A 23,368-nucleotide genomic window follows, 5' to 3' on the forward strand; every position below is an offset into this window, starting at 1 on the left:
TTTGTTTTAGAGAAGTTTTTTTTTCTCCTCTCGACTTTCCTCTTTATATATGAAATAATGTACGGATAGTAATGATTGTAAAGTTACCTTGTCTGTGGACACACCCCCTCCCTCACCCACTCCCATACTTTGTCGAAAAAAAATGTCACAACGTTATAAATGTTTACATGCTTGTACTTAATGCACTTTTATGTTTCAAACAGGATTTACTATGGCATCGAATGGGCAGCCTGCAACTAATAGATTTGTTAGATTTAGAGAAATGTTAGTAGATAGATTGACATATTCATACGAATGTGGTTTATCAATGTGTGTTATTGTGTTCTTCATCTCAATATTTTGCCTAGTGACATATTGGGTCATAGCGTTCATCTCTACCGAGATGAACGAGGGGGGAGGGGGGAGTAACACCACCCTTGCCCCTGGCACGAATTCAATTACAAGTATGAATATTAAAGAAGGTGATTTTTTTGGTCTGGGATGGATCACGCCTTGTATGGGGTTACTACACTGCACCACCCACTGCTGCCCCGTCACAATCAAGATATAAAGATATCGAAAATGACACAATGCCCCTACCTAAAATATATAACAGCCCCACTACCCTTCCCGCCCCAATACAAAACAGCGATTTGTTGTTTATTGAGGAAAATGGAAAGGTAATTACGATGACAGAACACAAGCTCCTGTATGAGGAATTGGAAAAGGGGGGTGGGAATGAGAGAGGGGGACCTATTATTTCACCTATCGAAACTAAAAGGTATAGGAGGGGGGAGAGAAGTAGGCGAAGAAGAGAGACAAGTAGGAGGGGGTATGATGAGTATTATGGGTTAGGATTGGACAAGATGGAAGACCCACGACACCCCCACCAAGCAAATAAATGGTATACAGATATGAGTACAACAGCTAAACAGACAACCAATGAAAGCTGCTATGTCTGTTCGCTCATCCCCCATGCATCAGGTACACCCAAAGTGTTGTTGCCAAGAGAATTGCCCATTGTGGATGCCCAATGTCTCCTTCATCTCACACTGTGTAGAATAAAGAACACCTTCCAAGCACACGATGTCTCTTTCAAAATGATACAGGACAACAAAACGTGCTATTCAAAAGCGTCTGGAGTGGTCTGTCTTAAAGAACCTTTCTTTGCAATACAAGGGACGCTGTTTTCCGAAAACAAATGGAAAGATGAAGAAGTACTGTGCAAAGCGGAAGCACTGAGAGGTGTCCAACCAGACAAGCTGCGGTGGATGGAAAAAACGTGCTTACCAATATGGAAAGAACACATCTCTAAACTAACATGGGTAACAGCGATGGAGAAACCCTTCAAGCTACAAAGTGAAATACAAAACGAACTATGTTTCAAGGGAGAAGGAAAAGTGGCAATGGGAACGAATAAAAACTGTAACAAAACTCTCACCATCCCAGACATGAAAAAAGGAACAGCAGCACTAATGGACACATACTGGGTATGTGGGAATCAGGGTTACTTGCACCTTCCCCAGGCATGGAGTGGCAGCTGCTCAATGGCCACTTTGCATTCGGCCCTAATGGTGATTCCAGAAAGTCACGTCGACGAAAATAAAAGGACGCAAGGAAACGTGAACAAGGATGCGACGTCTCCCACTGCAGAAGCGCACCTCTATGTCCTGTCCTCCGGAGGGAAAGAAGAGGAGCTATCACGGAACAAGCGAGCATCAAACTACATATCGCAAGCATCATCCGATTTATTGGCACAGATCCCAGACAGGTATCGCCTGTTCAGCTCCGTGGAAACATTTTTTGCCTCACTAGTTTCAAGTGTCCAAGCAAGAGCAAATGCAAAATGGCTCCAGATCACACGGTGGGAACTGATTCAGCTGGCCAATGACACTGAAGAGGGGTTCAACATAATAAAGGTGGAACTACGAGCTCTGCGACTAATGACCATGCAGAACAGGTATGTTCTGGACCTGCTAACAGCGATCGATGGAGGTGTTTGCCGAAAAATAGGAAGTGCGTGCTGCACGTTCGTACCTTCTGAAGACGCAGAAAATGGGTCCCTGTCCCACGTCATTGAAGCAGTACATAACCTGGGAGAGAAGATGAAGCTGGAAGGTGGGGCTAAAGATAGCTCATGGTTGGACAATATCTTCTCCTGGGTTCCCTCATGGCTTGCAATGGCGATGAAGTTCTTGATACCAGTTGTGGTGGTCCTCCTCGTGGTGTTCTGCCTGTGCCAGGTGGGCCTCCGATGTTGTGCTAACGCAGTCCCTAACGGTGCAATGATGATGGTGACAATGGGCAACTCTGGTGGTACAATTAAGGCGACACAAGAGGTACATGTACAGACAGGAACAGATAACACTCCCAGATACCAGTTAGTGCCTATGTGCCGTGATAAGTACATAGTAGATAAACTATGGCACACCACTATCAAAGAACCCCGAGATGTGGAACTGGAATGGTATGAGGAGGTCTGGGTAGACTTGGAAGAAACTGGTGACTGTATATATTTAACATGTACCCCAGATGAGTATGCTAGAAGAGGTGAGAGCTTGAGGGGGGTATGCAGAGCCTGGATGCCTAGAAAAGGAACACCTGCATGGGATGACGCAGTGATAGAGGAGCAAGAATGTAGAAGATTAGAAGAGCTAAAGAATTCGTTACTTTAGTAACGAAAGGGGGGAAATGTAGGGGAGGACTGGCCGCGAGGCCCTCCTCACCTGCAGCCTTCTCCCCAGGTGAGGACCATGACTCGGTGGCCGTCCCCTCATGCCACCCGGGCCCAGGTGGAGGAGGGGTCACCCGCCGACGACATTGCCCACACATATCCGTTCCCTGCATATACCAAAATTCAGTTAGGCCTAGAAGCCATCTTGTTTAGCAAACATGGCGTGAGTTCAGCACACTGTAACGAGGCCCCCACCTTTGGAGGGCCTTTCATGCAACTCCGCCGCCGCAGTAGCCCTGGTAGATCCGCTGCGAGCGCGTTCCCATGAGAAAGTCGGGTATGAGCTAACCCGAGATGTTAACACTGTAACATTTCATCGTTCACAATGTAATATTGCACCCCGCACGACCTGGTCCGCGAGGCCAGGGTGACGGGAAAAAAGCTGAAGCATCACTATCTGAAGAAAGTAGAAAATAATTCAAGTATTGGTATTAACGAACTACCTCTGTTTAAACAGATCCTGTAAACTGTGAATAAACTATAAAGATGCAACGTTACATGATACCACCCCAGGTCTGGACTAGTGCTGCTTATAACCACAGAGAAAGATGTCGACCAAATGTGTAGCCTTTATCTGTATAAGTGTTCTTACAATTTTATGTAGAAACCTGAACTCATATATGTTTTCTTAATCACCTAAAGCAGCGAGCATTAATCTCTGTAGGCCATAACCTAGAACTACCTCGTGTAACGTCTAATGTACATAAAATAATCACACCATGTAGTAAATATAATGTTAGGTAATGAAAAGGTACTCGGACCGACTGTATTAAAGAAATGTGTAACGAAATTGAAATATATATGTGTGTTTAAATAACATCAAAATAAGGCGGAACATTATAAAAGTTCTGCATTCAAAAGTTAGCAACGCACGAGGAAAAAACCTTTGTGAATATATGCAAGGCCATTCTCCCTCCCACCCTACCAAGCCTGCCAGATAAAGAAGCTAAGGCATGTGCCGCGCTCCCTCACCTCCCCCAACCAAGCTGGAGCCGCTTCAGAGAATCAGAGGCCCCGGTACCGCACCCAAGGCCAGAGCCCGCCACCTGTGTTATTTACAGCACGGTAATAAACCCACGTTCGAATCTACTGATCTACCAGCACCCTCTCGTAAATCCCACAACCCCCCTAGACCGCCCCAAGAATCATGACGACCCCCATCACTGGGACAAGACACAGAGACCCATTTATATAATAACTTCTAACGCGGCAGACAGACATATATCATTCGGCCCAGGGCCCAGAGCCCAGCCCCTCGACCTAAAATACCGGTCAATGGGACACAGGTAAATCTCACCCCAACCGACAACCACCGGACCTCTCACGAGGTGCATTCCTCATGTGTTGCGTTTATTTTATAAGACAAACTACTGAGCGATTTATTGATGAACTTAGATGTCGTTTCTTGAATAACTGCAGTGTGCATGGCCTAGGGCAAACGAGTCAGGAAAGGTATTCATCTTTGTCACAGGCTGCCCCAGCATACCAACACCGCTCGGATGACCTCAAGCTGGCCTGCCAGGCCCAACCCAACCCACGAGGCTGACCAGTGACGTCCTCACGCCAAGACCAACCACGCTGCAGCAACACCTATAGTTAGTCGACGCCACCCAATCCCAATTAACTTGTGCCCCCTATAGTGTGTAGGTTCTGATGACGTTTTTTGTATTAGAAATACGCCTGTCTTTGCTATTGTCAGACAGAGCGCTCTCGGAGGTTGCAGAGTTCTTTGCATGCCCTAATCTTTGGATAAACTCCCACTTACGCTCACCCGCACTCTGTCTTGGTCTTATTCCCACTACGGGAGAGTCCCTTATTGTCTCTCATTGCGGGGAGGATCGTGCTGAAATTGGGGGCGCTTCCTTTCAATAGTTAAATATAATAATACAAAATGGCATAATTGTAAGAAAGACTAAAACCAATGTTTTTAGATAAAAGAAAGGACTTCTAAATGAGCCAAGTTGAGTAAACACATTGGACCACAGCAAACTGTAGCCATATTACATCCGTGCATTGTTATATAAGAGTTAGTCCTGTAGTATCTTACCTGCCAAACACTTAACCACGGATACAGATGTTTTCCAGAGGTGATGCGTCTTTGGACAGAATAAAGGAAAGTTCGCCTCTATTGAGACCTAATCACAAAAGCATGTGCCATGAGGTTTGAGACTTCACTTCCAGGCTGATAATATAACCACTGGAAGTACCTTTAACCTTTGCTTCAAATATATAGTGTGTTGCTGTTTTTCAGCCGGGATTGTTGATTTGTGAATATTTACAGTATGAACCTACCATCGGTAGTTTCAGGGCCTCTTCCTTCATCGCCTCTATGCTTCTAGGACGTAGTCAAAACCTCACTTAAACGAACCTTAAATAATCCATCCTTAATATAATTAAGCCAATGGGCCCAAGGAAATTGTGCAAGGATATGGCATCTTCCAGAACCTGCCTAAAAGTTTCTGGCATTGGGATTGGACCACTGGCATACCCTATGAGTTTTAAGGGCAGCCTGATCTACGATGGAGTTAAGTAGCTCACAGCTAAAAGAAAGCATTGGCATCCCTGCTGGAAGACCAGTAAGCGACCAATAAGTTATTATCAGGATGGGCAAAGACATTTAATGTTGCACAGCACCAAAGTTCGGCTCAATCAGAGCTGCTAAGCAAGCCTTTGCATAGTAGGTCTGAATAGCATGAGTAAGTGCTGCAGGACCACATTTCCTATAAGTGAGGAAACCTTTAGCAACCTGACTCAAAGAACAAGCTGACTTATTTGTCGGTGAGACGCAACCATCCTGTCCTTTTGGAACTGTAACCCTAGGTAATCAAAGGAGGCGGCTATTTGCAACTGCATCCCATTTTAATTTCCTAGAGCAGAATAACTAAGTTTCTTTTCAGATCTTAACATTGTTACAATGATTCCTTTGCTAATAATGGCCATTTAAAAATTGCTTGGCGTTTATCCCAGTTAGAAACGTATATCTCCAATCGTGCATTCAAAATGGTGGAGTAATCTGCAATGTATTCCCCGTCTGGGATCCATTACCGGAGTTTACATTGTTGAGCTGCATAGTCTGCATCTTTTGATTCATCCTCGTTTCTACCCATGCACTTGCAACAGTGGCCAGATGCTTAGTGTCACTGAGTCTCATGTCCTGTCTCGTCTCTCCGTGACCTCGATTAAGTATCTCTAAGGGAATGGGGAATCCTGATGGGTATTAACACGTTCTGCTGCTGAACACTTGTCCCAGTGATAGTTCCTGTCATCTTTCATCCTGTTGGCATACACCCACCTGCGCGCCTGCTTTTTGAATGGTTTGATCCTCTGTCTTGAAGAGGGCTCACTCTGCAAATCTATTTGAGAGCCATTAGTTTTGCACCATTCTGCATAGGCAACCTCTCCCAAGTGCACTCCGGTAATATCGGGCAAAATAATGCATCAGCTGAAGCACCCACAATACTCCTACCTCTTGAATTGGACAGTCATCCCAAGTAACTAACGCCGATTCGCACTTGGGTAGGGGAAGCCATCCAATCGGATGGCTAGGAGCGCAGGCTTGAACCGCTGGTACAAGCCCGCATTCCAAGCTGCCTGATGTCCAGCTGCCATCTCTCTCTCTCCCCCCCCCCCCTCTGTCCAATTTTTGTTGCTGCTCCTCCCAACCCCTACTTACCTTTTCCGGCAGGTGCTGCCGCTGCATCCGCTCCTTCCCTTCGCCTCCCGCAGGCTGCCATGAAAAGGGAATAGGGGCTCCGTACGGATAATTTATTTCCACCTGGATCCAGTAAGAGATACTTTCTGTTTTTTGCTGCTACGTTAGAATAATTACCCAATGATTTGAGCCTGTTATGTTTGTTCTGTATCTAAGCCTCCGGGTCAGTGGTGTACATCATAAATATAATAAAGGGGCCATCTTGGAAAACGATTTTCCTTCCTACAGCTGGACTCTGCACACATCCCATTGTAGGAACGCTCCCTTTGCTCGGGCTGATAACTTGGGCTGCCGGGCTGTTAACCCCCATTCAAGCCCCTGGAACGGGGATAAACGCCACAATAATGATGGGACTCTAAAAGTCATCAGACAGCATTTTTCTACCCCCGTTTTTCTTCTTTTCGAATTCTGTTATTAAACATTTTCTGAGTGGCAAGAGTACAAAGATGAATACATGACAAAACAGTCATGCACATAAACAGTTACGTGTTTGGTATTTAACGTGTTCTTGCATATTAATAAATCCCATTTCCTTCCCTGTGACAATCTTCTTACTTTTTCTGCACAAAAATGTTTTGTACATTGTTACAGCTTTATTTTTTGTTGCAAGTTGGAGGCGTGTGCAGTGATTTTAAGAATTAAATTACAAAGAATGCTGTAATAAACATTTTATAACGAAATAAATACAATTTCTTGTTTAAAATGTATATGGGGTGGGGTAAGGCGTTAAAATGGGTATGGAGGTGGTTGGGGGGGGGGTTTAAAAGCAAAGGGAAACGGGGTGCGAGTTAGGGGATCCACCACCTCCCAAAATTAAAAATTCAATATCTTGCGTTCTAGAATTTTCATGAATACAGCCTTCTCTGTAATTTAATTTCTTAAAATCACATGTAACCAACCTGTTTGCAGCATTATAGACGTCCCGTCAAGCAATGTACATATGTTTCTTTCCATTCACACATACCTTTGCAAACTAATGGACTATAAAATAACATGTACTCGGATCACAGTATAAACAATAACACCTTTTAAACCCAAATCCCCAAACTTAGAACATCCAGCAAGCAACACTAGGGATGTTCAGCCCTATGGTTGATGGGCAGAAAATAGCTTGCCATGCAAGGATTTTCTACTAGACCTGCTACTAGACATTGTGGGACACCAAGCCTAGGAGACCTCCTACCGTAATATATATCTCGGGGGCCTTCAGCTTTTCACATATAATCGTCCTCTCATGTGTACTTGGTCTGAGTTCTGCTTAAAGCAGCTGGCATACCACTAAACTATGGACCATTGATCCCTTTGGGTATTCTCACTCCCTACCAATACTTTGGAATTCCCACCAGATGTTCAAAAACTGTCTGTTTTTGTTCTTCATTGGATTCCAAGCACTTTGAACCTAGACGACATCTTGCAGTCTCATATTTTTTTATAAACCATGTTTGATGACAAAAAGTTAAGTTCCGTAAAGGCTGGCTTTGTTTCATACCACGTGACTCAAGATTGCCTCAATCATTGCGTACATCTGAAATGGACGATTTGGGCCACATTCTGAATCTGAATCTCTCCCAGCATGGCCTGTAACGCCCCTGGCTGCAACTCTAATGGACTTTTTATGGGAATTGTGACCTCAAGGTCACTTCTGCTGAAAGAACAGGCATGGCCTTATCTGTTTACACCGTGGTTTAAATCTAGGCAGTGTATTTCTTTCTATATTTTTAAACAATGGCCCTGATTGATGGTTGACAACCAGACCTCCTCCTCCAGCATCAGCAGAGGAAAGGTCTTGGAGGTTAAGTTTCTTCTTTAGGAGACCTGACCGGCTACATGGGAAATTCTGCAAGCAATGACTTTTAAACTACTACACAATACATTTTACATGAGATTGTACAAGGCACCTGGGCTTTGTATCCATGTGTAACATACTTCTTCAATCTCATAGTTGCAAAATACATGAATATCGCTTCTGGATTGTTCATATGTATAGGGCAGATATATGAGAAAACCAGGCTCAAACTCGGAAAGTCTAGTGAGCACTTCTCAGCATGCTGTCATTTGGATGAGGAAAAATGAAGTTTTCATTTCTTATAATTGCAATGAGCTCTGTTTCACGTGAGATGACTGGAGCAGAATCTGGTATCACATTGAAGATCATGTGCCACTGCTATCTGTCTCTAAGTAAAAGTGAAGCTCTCCATGGATTTAGTGAAGACAGCATTGTCCGTTGCATGTCTTTCTTTTTCTTGCTGAAATGCATTGCACGTATCTTCGCACTTTTGAGATTCAAGCCCACTTTCTTTCCTTTGAGATATGTGCCTGTTTTTGGTTCAATAGGCCTCCTGTCTGACATCACCATTTCTGTGTTGGCCTTATGCTTCAATGGGACTTCCCAAATCACTCTGGCCTCTTTATTTCTGGCATTCGGGGGCTATATTTCACCCCACGCTCTGTCACAGAAAGGTAAAAGGAGGCCAGCACTGCTCAGTGTTTAATTTTTCAAATGATATGATATGGCATTTGTAACGCGCCTATACACAAGTGTTTCAAGAGCCCAAGAACCTGACCAAATGCCAGCGAGAACCAGACTTTTCCATAGGCTGTCTGTCGATTCAGCACCAGGTTTAAAGTGTCTTTGAGGTTGCTCTTCATTTTTTCAAATGTAACACCTGTATCCCCTTACCTTATTTAGATGTGTATTCTTGGCCACCTATGCTGAAGACAAATGCATTTTTTTGACTAGATCATTTTTCTTGCTCCGCTAATTGCTTGTCCCAATGCTAAGAAGCCATTCACTTCTGATTGCATGCAAGCTGACTAATGCAGACTGGACACAGGACTGAGGATCTTAGATTTCCTTTGTTAATATTAGTAAGGCCTCCATTTCAATGTTTTTCTCCTAGTGCCTCTTCTGAAATCCAGAACATTGCCTTCCGCTTTGACCTGTGCCTGCCCCAAAGTAAACAGTAGTACACATTTGGCTCTTCTAAATAAGAACGCCACCATAATTCAAAACGAAATCGCAATGACCAATCTGCAAATCTACCCCAGACTAGACGATGACACGAGCCTGTACCTTAGACTCCCTGATTTCCACTGTTGCTTGTTTGGTACTGAGACACAATCACAGCCCCCACCTACCCGCCCACTGTGGCCTACATTTGCTGTCTTCCCCTGATCAAGAGAATCCAGTTTCTCTGCACATGGTATGGGGCTGTGGTCCCTGAACTAGTCCCTGAATCCGTGTCCAGAAAGTTAAGCCCTACACAACAGCCAAACACATGTTCTTGGTCCCCTAAACACCTGCAGTTGCTACAGTTATTTCTGCAAGACTGGGCCGTGCCTTCTCCAACCTTGCTTCTATTCTTTGCAACTCCTACTGTCGGAACACCAAGGCACTGACAGTCCTTCGCAGTGTAATTGAAACGATGCTTCCCACTCTGTAATACTCCTCTCCCAGTGTATTGCCCGGCACCGGCCCAATCTACTGCCAAGACACCATCTTGGTGATGAATTTGTGGGCTCTGTAGCATCTCTAAATAAGTCTGATAAGAAAACATGGTTGCCTCATCTTATTTGCTGCTTTGAGTTATCCACATGTTGGGAACATTTATGATATTATTTTATTTTAATGTAAATGTGTAATATTACACGTTGGGGAAGACATTGCTTGTCTGGGGTGTACCAGCAAAGCAACATCAACCGTGATTCTTGCAGGTTACCTGTTGTGGCACGGGTGGAATTAGTTGTTTGACTTTTTTGTCTCTGTGCTAGCAGTTGAAGAAACACTTGTCATGCGATTTGGATATTTATTGTATACACACATCTGTGATGTAGTTAGGAATAGTAGTTTTATTGGCCATTAATCCTTTGTTTCTGTTTTTAATTTTCAGGTTCTAACTAATAGCATACACTACTGGATCGACCGTCCTCTGCAGGTGGTGTGTTACTGTCAGCAGCGGTTCAGAGGGAAAGCCCCGTCGCTCTGCAAGGCTTGAACTGGAGCTTAACACTCGAGAAGAACACGCAGAAGGGGCCAGAAACTGAAACCTGTACATGCTGCAGCCTTTTGGTATTTTTTGGAATATATGGGCTCTTCTCTGTGAACACAAACCTTTGGAGTCATAGCCTTCTTTCACCTTTCCGCCTGCTGATATACTGAACTCTTTACAATGAGTGAATTCTGGTTGTGTTTCAACTGCTGCATCGCAGAACAGCCTCAACCAGTGAGTATGAACCTTGGGCAATATACTTCCCTAAATGTTTTTTTTTTTTCTTCAATTAACTGCACAAATCGGGTCCTTGCATTTTATAATGAGGACCTGCTTGCAACGTCTGACAGTGACGTTCAGGGACGGCTTGTCCATAATGGATAACTGGGGGCTCACCAAAGCCATCGCAGTGAAAAACGTAGTTTTCCCATGGCAGCAGGAAGCTGCAGAGGGAGCACTCCTGGGTGGGCTGTGTTGTGGGGAAACAAGGTCTCCTATTGGCTGAAAGAACTGCCCCTGCTTTGATCATCCCATTGCCATGTTGCCTGGGGTACTTCTGTCCCCTACAAAAGGCCAGGGGGCACTCCTTCGCCTCCCCATGTGTTAAGAGGGCCTAGTGCGGTCAGTACCTGCTGCTCTGCCTCGCTCTCCAGGAATTATTATTATTTTGTATAGGTATAATTGTTTTTTTATATTATAACGCTCTTAATACCCAGAGGTTTCTAAGTGGGGGTTCGGGGATCGAGCCTGTTGCCCCGCGCCAGCTTGCTTCAAAGGCGAGCACGTTGCCCCTGGGCTATCCTCCCGAGTTTGACACCTCACCCTGCTTCGTGCCTAAAGGGAGTCATGGGCAGTGAGCAGGAGTCTGGAGCTTTGCCGCCAAGAAGGTAAGCAACTTATTCCTAAAAAGAAACCAGTGTGTGCATGCATGTATTTAAAAGATTGTATGTTTGTGAATGTGCGTGTGTGTGTGACTGTGAGGGTGTATGCTGGCCGGGCTAGGTGTGGCTGGTGGTTGTGAAAGGATGCTGCTTGCTGAAGGTGCAAGTGAATGGGGATGTATGCTAGTGATTTTTTTTTCATCAGTATATATGCATGCAAATGGGTGCATGACTGCTTGTGTGAATGGGTATCAATGTGTGTTTTTCGTGTTGGCTTGCGGTGAGGGTCATTGATGTGCACATTGCAGAGGCAGCGTGGATGTGTTTTCTTATAATTAGGGACATTATGGGCATGGCAAACATGGCTGTTATTACGTGAGAATACTGGCATGTATTGGTGTATGGGCAGAATCGGCATGAATGCGTTTTTGCAGAATAACTGCATACAATGGGCAAAGTGCTCCTGTACCGTCATTCTAATGGAATGTTTCACGTGTTGCCTTTTTTGTAATTGTTGACAGAAATGGTGTTGAAAAATGCACTATTTAATCAGTGTTTTCGGGTGGGGGGGTGTTAGCGGGGAGAGATCCCACTGAGTCAGCCTTGGTTGGTTGCTTCAGGCTCCCATGCTACGCTGATTGTTAATGTGTACACCCCTCCAAATAAACAAGGAATCCGCTGCCACTGACAATGTCAAATATTGGATTATGCTGTGATTGACAAATGGAACGTGAAATAATGTTCCTAAAATGATAAATACGTACCTGGATGCTGAAGACTTGGTCTGCTATTTAACAAGATCCTGCGGCCATCTATAGTAGGCCGTGCAGTGTTTGTGACTGGCCAGAAATCCATGTGTGGGAGTGCTGTATGATGCAGGAGCAACTGCAGAGGTGTGGCAAGTGAACACTGGTAAGTTAGGGGCCATAGTGTTGCAGTTCCTGACCCACTGTCACAAGCACGAATTTGCCCTTGCATCAGTGCCCGCTTTGTAGTTGGGCGCTCTATTACGAACCCGAGCTGAAGCTTTTTTCGACTCGCTACTGCAATGGCAAGGTGATGTAGGTTTCAGCCCTTTAAAGCTGGACAAGTCGTGTCACCTTTTTTTATTTTAATTATTGCAATGCACCCTGATTTTTCCAGAATTTAAAAATGCAGTTTAAAAATGGCACTGCGTGGTGCTGCAGTCAGTGGGAAATGAGTTTCACGATTGGATATTTTTCTGCAGTGCTTCGCATTTGTTTTCTTCGAGATGTTGTGGTTGGCATTGCCTACCCACCACTAGGCCTTTGACTGTCAAGGCATGCAGACTACAGGACGCTTCCTCCAAATCATTGGACACGGTGGGCGGGGCATGGAGGGAGACATCCGTGATTATGGCCGCAATTTAATGAAGTCCTTCAATCTCGAGTGAGTCGTAATACAATAATTCTTAAAGGATGTTTTTTTTTTTAGACATACCAACAAGAAACGAGCTGAAATTAGTGAGGCATTGGTTTCAAAGTGTTATTTGGTTACACATTTTTGGATCCTTTAAGAATTATTGTAATACGACTCACTTATGGTGTTTCTACTTGTCTTGTTTTAGTATATTGTATGTGTTTTATGTACTATGATCATTTTTATGATTGTTTTATGAAATCTGTTTTATTACTAATAACATTTTTGATCATTAAGATGTTCCACTTGATGTGGGAAGAGTGAAGGGCGACGCCTTAATAGCTAATAGGACTTTTTTGTGTATATAGAAAAAATATATGTTCACAGAGCAAGAAGTCTGTCTATCCCTTCCTGTGTTTCAGAACCGTTTTTGAGAACAGAGTCCTTCAATCTCGGCCACCGCCATTTTGAATTACAAGAGCCCCTCAAAGGCAAGCTCGAAACTTCATGTAATTCATGAGACAAGTTGTTGTCTAGGTATGTTCTTCAACTCTGTCCCCGTTCGTAACCGCTGCCGCGGCACCGCCCTCTTCTAGGTGGTTTCTGCATCGCCCATGCCCTTGCACCGTGCACGTACTGCTAGGGAAATTCCAGCCGAGTGTTTGCATCTGAAGGATGGTGTCTTATTCTGTCCATTGCTTTCTCTAGGTATTGGTACATGCAATGCAATAGCCACTCGCTGCATTGTCTTCTGGACCTGCATAGCCCAGTAACCCAAGCGCCACAGGGGGATCCGATAGAAACTATTAATAAGTGTCCACCAACCGCACACGCTGCAGTTGCCCCTTTGCCTACTGTTTCTAAACTGACTCTTTTGTCTTTTTTCCTTTTGAACTTTAGTGCCCACCTTTGTATGGTGTATACTGTGTAGTCTAACTTATTACAAACAAAACAGCTAACCTTTGAATTCTGACAGCACCCTGCAGGGTATTTTCGGCATACAATCTCTAAACTGTTGGTGTAAGGCGGCCAGTCTGAGCACATGCCAGTGTGCAGTTGTGACAAACAGTGGGTGTCGGGATGACTACATGACACAGAACAGAGCTGCGAGCCATGGGTTCTTCTTGCTGTGAAACCCTGCATGGCGCGTAGCACGAGGGGGAAGTTCATTCTCTGCATTCCAACAGTCCAGTTGGGAAATTCCACCACGAAGACTTCGTCTGTCTCCTTCTCATACTGACGAATATTTGAGCATGCTTGCCACCTATCGCGAAAGGATACGTTAGTTCCTCTGTAGTAAAACAGAGTTAGATGCGCGGATATCCTCGATTTAAGAATATTTAGGAGTGTTATATAACGGCCAACGCACCGGAAGAGCCCTTATGGCAACTGTAGACAGCGCAAATCTTCCGGTATTGACACAACGCTCTGCCTCCACCACTCGCAGCAAATGTATTAACCTTTGAGTGCAGGCGACCATTAACACAATGTCATGCAAGTGGTTTGGGGAGCACCTCGTCCCCGCCATGCACGGTAAAAGACCGGGTACACACATGAGTGTAGCTAAAGCATGTTGGCCGCTTCTCCTGCCAACTCCGTGAAAGGACCAAACCAAGATATTCCCCTAAACCCATTTAGGGCTTCCCCACTTGTTGCCTGGCCACTGGAATGAATGTTAAAATAAGAAACACCTACTATTGCAATTAATTCCAACACTGACACTTTATTACAACATCTCGAAGCTAAGCGGCCACTAGACCGTGCTGCACAGTTGTGCTAGCTTTTGTGACCGAGAGCCTTGTGGTTTCTTTTAGTGGACCTAACTAAAACAGCGAGTTCCCAATAGGCAAATGTTCGGGCCACTGATGTGCACTAGGGAGAGTGCTAGGGCGGGCTTGTTATGGTTCTGCCACCTTGTTAGGTTCGAAATGCTGCAGCTTTTCCATAAAATAGAACGCATAGTTGCACGATTTCACAGCTGCTCGTCTCGGTCCTGTCCAGTTGCTTACCAGAGATGGAATTTAGGGGTGGCCAGGTGTCGCAGTCTCCCTTGCTACCCCTGTAGTCGGTCTCCCTTGCTACCCCCAAAAAGTGTTTTTTTTTTTCGTTTTTATTTGTTGTAATGAAACTCTTGGTCTGTGGCCAGTGCCATGTGGCCCTTTGATTCTGGGGTGGCCAGCTTTCTTGTTCAGGCCCCTAAAAAAACAGGGTATCCACATGTCTTAACACTTTCAGCAGTGACCCTAAATAAGAAAGAATAGGAATACCAAATCATGTCTTTCTGGAATTTTATAAAATTTCTAGACTCATTAAAGGTTTATTTCAGGCACACTTCAGCGAGTGAGTCGCTGATTTGGTCTGTTCTTAAACACCTCAACCCAGACTTCCATCCTTCTGTGGTCGATATGAGTATCAACGCAGGTTGGGAGATATTGTATGTATATTTGTTCTATATAAAGCGCTTACGCGTGACTGCTATATAATAGCACATCATTATCATTTGGCCATGGACGTCTGCTTGCCTTCACAGCAATTTAATACAGGCCTCTCTCCACACACTGATCTTAACGATACATATGCGATCCATTCTTGTATGAAATGTAAATAACAGTGATATCGTAGCCATATTTTTTGTAGTGTACTTGGGAACAATGCTAGGTGATGCCACTTCCTGTTTTGTCAACGGGTGAAAGGTTGTGTTCCCTCGCTTCCCGTGATATCACTTCAGGGTGGGGTCAAATGACATCACTTGCTGTGATGTCATCAGAGGTCGATTGATGTCACTTCCTCTACCACTGGCATTTTGGTTTAATGACGTCCCTGTTCCTTAACTCCGTATCAGAAAGCTCATCACGCAAGCAAGGCCTCTAGGGGCAATGAAACAAGCCACTTCATGCATGTGGCTTTTTTTGGTGATAGAGTTGAATTCTGAGACTGGCACTAAGCCGCATTGTTTTGTGCTGGATTCCTCAGAGGGCATTGTGTGCATTATTTGCGGAAGTGTTTTCAAATGTTACTGGTATTATTCAAGATTGGCCTGGCTTATTTTACCCATCTAGCTACTAATAACTACCCTGCCGTGAGGATAAAGGAGTACCAGAATTCTCTCTGTAGCTGTGCCAGTCGGAAGGCCCAGTACTAGCTCTATTTCATGTTCATATGTTTGCCAGCAAAAAAGCCTCTGTTTTCCCAATGTCTGAAGGGTTTGCTTCTACCCAACGAATCGTGGGATGGCCATGGACCGGCAGGTTTTTGTGTGTGGTGTTGGTTTGATAAATGAGTGCAGTCAGGGCAGTTTGTAGTCCATTTTATGCCAAGGGCGGAACACTAAAATACACCCTCTGCGCTCAGCATGTGGGATACTCCCAAACTACACTCCACGGTTAAGTAACTCCTATTGTAGTGTGATTCAAGATCTCTGCAGTAGTTACTCAGACAAAGAGTACACAGTTGATACTAGTCTTGGTTTTTAAAGTTTTGTCAATTTTTGTGTATGCTAAGGGCACTCTCATTGACATTGCTGCTGCAAAATCATTTATTGCTGCTGCATAATTTTTTTCAGCAAGTTCACTCTCAATTTGAAAGTATTGCAATGGCTCATAGCCTTTCTGCATCCATTGTGGAGCACACGTATGTCTCCGTTTAAACTAGCTAAAGCTCCTCTCACCATTTGCCACAGTAATTGGAATTGTTAGTAAGAGCCTCATGGCAACCCACACATTTGGAAACTACCAATGTCTTCTTTTATGATATATGTGCCGCATAACTGGTGAGTGTGGGGCAGAATTCTTCTGAATGGATGGCTGGTTATGTCTCTGGTTATGTCTCAGCTCATCAGCCAACCGGGAGCCATCTATATCCGAGTCTGGTGCACGATTGCCGGCCTTTGCTAACAATTGCTCCTGGTGCTTGCGCAGTTTTATCAGTTCTTCTATTCCTGGCAAGAGCTTTATGTTGGACATGAAATCCTGGCTTGTATTGTGAGCAGACAACTGGGGAAAGCACCTTTTAAGCAAAGTAGTTATGGCATCAATCAGGAGGTACAATTTTGTTTCTTTAAAAAGTTGTTCATTTTCAGGAGCCTCGTACTGAGTCTCATGGGCAAACATTCTTTTTCTTTTATGCCGTTTAGTTGCCTTAAAAGTAGGGGCAACATTTAAAAGTAAGTGTGTGTGTGGGGGGGGGGGGGGTTGTGTGGCTTGGCAGCCATGGACTAGGCTGCTCTTCTTGTGCGCTCCTCGATCCTAACATTGATCCGTGCAGGCGCATGCCTCTAAACTGGGAAATCGAATGAGAAACAAAGGAAATAATAATAAGAAAGCGGAAGGCAAAGAAGGGTGAGCTGGGAAGATTGGCAGCGCACGCCAAATGTTATGGATTCCGAAGATATTGAACGGCGCTGCGGGTCCAGAATCAGAATGGTGGCATGCCCCAGACAAAGGAACCCCCAGAGGCGCGGTGACCGGTGGAGCCTGCAGTCTCGCAGAAGGCGCCGTGCTAATAAGCTGCCGGACAATACACCCAGCGGGTGCGCTGGAAGACGCGGTGGAGCGAAGTGGCTGGTGCCGGAGCACTCGCATGAAGGTGGCTGCGGTGGCCCCCCAAAGCGTGCAGCAGTCCGGGATGCCCACCGCCGGGGAAGTGTAAAGACGCCGGTGTGCAGAGGTGCGCAAAGCCCATATTGGACCGGGGCGCAACAGGAGGTCCCCACGGGAAGAAGCAGTGGGCGGCAGGAAAGAGCACCACAAAGGTTGCGGGCACACAGGATGGCCTGCTTGTAATACACTCCGCAGATACAGCGGAGCTCAGGCGGACAGAAAGGTGAACGCTAGGCAAGCATAATTACAGCATAAGGGAAAAAACACGTGCCGCTCAGACAACAGTGAACCTGCGGGCATCTTACAGTAATGGCAGCACACCAAGGACATGGACCCTAACGAAAGATGTTGGTGTGAGTAGCAACTGGCGAGTGCAGCTCGCACGGGTAAAGGAAGGGGTGAGCACTGTTGCACCAAGAGGAGACGCCCAGGGAGTGAGTCCTATCGAAGAAGGAGATGGTTATTGGAGATGCACCACCTATAAGCCACAGACAAGAGCAAACCACAAGTTGAGCGAATAATTGAGGACACCACAGGGAGGTGTGCGCTAAGAAGGTCCATACCCCTGGGGCAACTCCAAAACGACAGAGGCACACCCGGTCAGGTAAAGGGCCAGCGGACCAACAGAGCCAACGGATTGCATGCCTAGCCCAGTCACAACACTCTGGTCCCGGGCAAAGGGATCAGAACACATCCCAACAGCCGGCACGCTCGGTTGCTGGGAGAGAAGGGGCACGCAAGGAACACACTGGAATGGGCTTTGGAGGAGCCTACACCAAGGCCCAATGTGGGATGTTTCAACCCACTAGTCCAGGCCCTGCAACATTACTGTGCACATCAGAATGGCCGCCGGAAAGCATGCTGCTCGCTAAAAATCACCCAAAAGTGTGCAGTAAAAATCTGAAAAATAGGCCGCCATCCACTTTTGCCTATCTCAGTGTTAACACAGGAGACCACTGCCAAAACCCATCATTTGGCTGCCTACAAAGCAAGGCTGATTGCAAAAGAAACACAAAGCTGTGTGAAAATCCGTTTTTCTTGGTTGTCAAATTTGCAAATATCATGGCTAACAAGCCACCCAAAAGACCCAACCTCCTTGTTGGGTGTTAAACATCATTCTACTTCAAGAATCCACATAAATACAATGTCCACAGAAGTACACTTATCAGAAGAAAATCCACATTGAAGATTGCTTGCTTGGAGAAATATGTCAAAAATGGGTGCACTACCGTTACTCACCTCTGTCAGAAGCTGGCGATTTCTAAAACCTGTCATGTGTAAAGTTGGACATTGAACTCCAAGTATGCCAAAGAAATATTTGCTATTAGAAGCCTAAGAGGTGGAGACAATTCAAAACTATATTTTAAAAAGGCTTGAATTAAGAAATTGGTTGATGTATTTGTTAAAAATGGAAGTTATATTTTAAGACAAGACAATTTCAGACATTGTGTTTAAAAGTTAAAGTTAGCCACACTGAGCTTCAAAGACATTCCACACCTTCTCCCAAACAAAGGAATCTTCCCCCTGCTCTCTGCTAAGAAACTGGCACGCTGGTGTGAAAGGAACTGGGAGGGACACTCTGGCAGGTTGCTCTGAGTGTAGACAAAGGACTCCCTTGAGCTGAATGCAAATGCTAATTCGGGTGTGACTGACATCTGCCCTGGCAGGAAGAAGCTCAGGTGACTCTGACTCAGCCAAGCTTGGAGGCGTACCAGACTGGAAATGTGGATTGGAAACTAAAGTAACTGTTTTGGGAAAAGACTTATAAAAGATTGTACGGAACTGACAGAAATATGAAACTTGGAGATTAAAATGAAAAATTCACTCAGTTTAAAACTAATCTGGAATCTGTGCGACATTCAGAGACTGAACCATGACATTTTTAATATTGTAGCTATTCCGATTAGGCTAGGAACATGAAAAATTACAGGAATATGCTCAGAGGATATGTGCATGTATGTGTAAAGAATTGTATAGATCCGAAAATGTGTAACCAACCAAAAGCGCAAAAAATTGTCATTTATGAACCAAAACTCATAGGAAGATAAGATTTGGACAGAAACGTACCTTAGTCAATCTGTCATGTAATTATGAATTATTAACAAGTTGTGCATATTGAAAATATGTTTTTTGGGAAAAATAGATTTTCTGGTTAAAAGCAAAGGGGAGGTTCTTCCCTAGATTGCAAATGGCAGCATCACTCTGACACATGACACACTGTTCCTTTCTCAAATCAGGGGACAGGGAATTCTCTGACCTATCAGATCCTTAGAGGGTTTGACATAGACAATCGGCCTCCCCACCCAATTTGGAAAATGGATAAATAGGGACTGCTGAGGACAGGCAAGAGACGCACACATTCACTGATCAACTGATCCACTGGCGAAGCACCCTGCAGGAAGATCCAGATTCCAGAACCTAGAACCAGACTCCAGAACCCTGAAGCAGAGGCCTAACCCAAAAAGCTGAACCATTTTCAGCAGGCCTTTAAAATCTAGCAACCTGATTTTAACCCCTCAACTTCCAAGGGGCACCACAAAATCCAACAGCCTGGCTGAGCTGTTTTGCTGCTTCTAGCTAAGAACCCAGTGCTAGAACCAAGATCCAGACCCATTGAGCAGAGCTGTACCCAGAACCGACCCGTCGGATCCAGTCCAAGAGGCCGTGCAGACCAGAGTGCCTTGCTGAGAGCAGAGTCCAGGTGCCCTGAATCCTGTCCGGCGGCGACTGAAGTCTAAGCCAAAGCCAAACCTTTGACCAGATCTTTGACGGGCCCATTCCATTCCAAAGCCATAGTTGTAAGTATTTAGCATAGAACTGTCCATAGTCATCTTAGTATTAAGTAATCGCATCCAACTCGTTCCAATATATCCATAACTGCATTATTGAATCTCTTTTGTCTATCCCAAATCTTTCTCTCCTCACATAATCCTGTGATAATTGTAGTCATAAGCATCTTGACGCTGATATATAATTTCTGGAGAAAGGCAATCATCTCAGGCAGATAGAAACCATCGGGAGGCGCCTATGGATAGGTGACTGTGCTGTCCGTGTAGTTTGCGGATGCATAGACTCCCTAGTGTTAAATATTTATTCTAAATCTAAATCTTCAACAGCGCATCTTTCAATTTGAAATCTTGACCTTTTTGAGAAAAATCTACCTTCCCTAAAACCTCTAACTCTTGAACCGTACTTGCTATGAACGAAATCTAAATGAAGCTAACATCCTCTTTCAAACAAACCCAAAACGACATTCCAATTCCTTATATTTTTTTCCGTAATCGCGTTTCTCGCACGCAGAAAAGTTTCTGCGAATTTGCATTTGGCTCAATTTCACTCCATGTAAAATGGCTTTCTTGCTTCCAACTTCTGAAGTTCATTTTCCATCTGCTTACCATTCAACAATCATTGCTTGTGTTTACCTGACCCAATCCAAAGCAACTCTCACTAGTTCTGAATCTCATTTAGGGAATTAAAATAATTTTAGCATTTTTCCCATCCAATTCAAACCACATCTAAAAGCAATTGACCTGTTTTAAAATCATTACTGTTCTCTCTAAGCTTGCTGGGGGGAATCAGGATTGAAACTGCAATTGTTGATGGTTGTTCCTGAAACCTGTGTGCCCTCATTCCATATCTTCATATTGCATATTGGGGGGAGTGAGTAGTAACAGAGGGAAAGCGTAATCCCATTGTCTTTGAAGTCATCAAGTTTATTTCTGTGTTGCATTCCTTCCTATCATTGCAATTTCTTGAACCCATAGAGTATTTTCTGCTACATTATTCTTCCTATTCCTAATTGATTAAAGAGATTGTTGATATTGTAATATTACCCATTCCTGATCATTGTTCATATTCATAAGTGTGATATTCAAATATTATTCATATTCATAAAAGTGTAATCTATATATTGTTAAATTCTTCAAATAAATCTTTTAATTTGCAAAACAAACCTACTTCTTGGCTCAGTGAGGCCGGGGGGAGTCAGAGAGGGGCGTTATATAAGGGTACATCATCCAAAATTAAAAGAACATTTGACATACAAATATATAAATAAGGATTTCCATTGGGCATCCCATACTAGGCATTGACTTAGTTGGAGTGCTGGATTGAAATCACTTACACCAAGCTCCAGTCTGGAATAGTGCAAGGGCCCCCCACTGACCGACCAAGCACCTGCAGACCGAGAGGCCAGTGCGGCGACACCGTGGTCGCACAAGTAGAACGCTTCCACACTTAAAAGCGCATTCAAGCAGCACTGCGGGAGGCGCGATGGCAGACCTGAAAGCGGCGCTGGAAACAAAGATCGATGCAGTAGAGATAGAAGTCAACCTGCTTCGGCAAGACGTAAGAGCACTGGCGGAACGTACAAATAGCTTGGAGTGCGCAGTGAAGCTCAACAAGGACGTCGGCACCACTAAAGCAAAAGAGGTCCACGTCCTGAAGCAACAAGTGTCCTATCTGGAGAACCGAGCTGATGAAGCCGAAGGACTCGCACGACGCAACAACATCCGAGTGGTAGGCCTACCAGAAGTAGAGGGTCTAGACCCTGCTGACTATGTGGAAAACATGCTCATTCAGGAAATGGGAGCCGCCACGCTCTCCCAAGGGTTCGCAATCGAACGAGCGCATCAGGCCCTGATGAGGAGGCACCAAACGGGGCTCCTCCCCGCGCAATCATAGCAAAGATCTTGAATTACAGAGACGGAGAAAAGATCCTGGAATTTTTCCGGAAAGGCGGAACAATAACGCGGGCGTCAGCAACCATCACAGCATACCCAGATTACACCATGTTGGTGCAAAGACAACGGTTCAGCTATGTGGCAGTGAAAAGAAGATTGCGGACAACCGGGCTCAAATACATGCTGCTGTACCCTGAAAAACTGAGAATTTTGCATAAAGGCAAGGCACATTTCTTCGATACCCCAGAGGAGACGGCGAGCTGGCTGGATGCCCAGGACTTCCGGAGACGGACAGGATAAGTGAACCGGCGTTATACTAGAAATTGAGGGATGGGGGGTTTCCTCTGAAGCTAGCAGAAGTAAGGCAAGGTGCGCACTAAAAAACCATGAAAGCTTATTACCCGATATGCCCAATGGGCGGACTGGTTGGACTGGAATATAGAAATGCATGAGACAGCTGTGAGCTACAAATGCGCTGCGCACAATGGTCAATATAGGAGACACAAGCTGTAGACGACCTATCCCCCAATAGGTAGAGTAGTTGAGGCGCCAGTAGGGCGATATCTCCCTGCTGTGCCCGGAGTACAGGCGAGAGCCTAGAAAAGGGCTAGATGTGGGGGTGCCTGAGATCCAGGGATGGAGCTGGCCATCAGTTGGGGGTGGAGGGGGTGGAGGGAGTTGGGGGGGATTCAGTTGGGGCCAGGTAGGGAGGAGGGGGCGGGGGTGGTTGGGGAAGTTGTGATTATTTTGAAGTTGGGGAACAAGCCTACATACAGGAGCGATCGCCAACAAGCAAGACCGGGACACTTGCGTAGGGAGGAGCGGGATGTTCTTGGATCATGGGGGACCTTAAAATAATCACTTGGAATGTCAGAGGGCTCAATAGCTACCTGAAGAGGAATAAAGTTATGATGAAGCCCTAAAAGATGCAAGGTTCAGAGAGGATTTAAGAGAAGGGATAATAAGTTACTTTGAGACCAATACTGGCAGTGTTGAGTCAGCTGGTACACTATGGGAAGCCTTTAAAGTGGTAGTGAGGGGGATAGCCATAGCTAAGTCCAAGGGACTACAAGGAGGGATAGTAATCGAACTACAGGAAGCAGAAATAGAACTTGAAACAGCGTTGAACAGAGAAGGTAACGCCAAGGAAGATACTGAAACTATACTCTGGCTGCAACAGAAATGTGCTGGACTCTGGGAGAGATTGTGCAATCTAAACTATAAAAAAATAGAGACACAACATGCTGGAGGAGACACACCAGGGAGGGTGCTGGCATGGTTATATAAAAGCGAGACCCCCAGAACCACAATTGGAGCAATAACGACAGAGGATGGATGTATAGTGGATACCCAAGAGGGCGTGAATCGTGAATTTTTAGAGTACTTTCAACACTTGGATGATGATGAAGGGGG

The 23,368-nt window shown here is 45.0% G+C and overlaps 1 protein-coding gene across 4 annotated transcripts in view; it reads left to right on the top strand.

Annotated features, from left to right (window-relative positions):
* Positions 1 to 23,368, top strand: part of CDC42SE2 (CDC42 small effector 2) — a 559,740-nt gene that overhangs the window by 308,422 nt on the left and 227,950 nt on the right. For all 4 annotated transcript variants that reach the window (XM_069625631.1, XM_069625633.1, XM_069625634.1 and 1 more), the window contains one exon: positions 10,316 to 10,648. In XM_069625631.1, coding sequence (XP_069481732.1) covers positions 10,595 to 10,648 — 54 coding nt within the window. In that variant the 5' untranslated portion in view covers positions 10,316 to 10,594. The remainder of the gene's footprint in view (positions 1 to 10,315; positions 10,649 to 23,368) is intronic.

The sequence above is a fragment of the Ambystoma mexicanum genome, chromosome 6p, assembly GCF_040938575.1.
Source record: "Ambystoma mexicanum isolate Mex_15411 chromosome 6p, UKY_AmexF1_1, whole genome shotgun sequence".
Classification (NCBI taxonomy): domain Eukaryota; kingdom Metazoa; phylum Chordata; class Amphibia; order Caudata; family Ambystomatidae; genus Ambystoma; species Ambystoma mexicanum.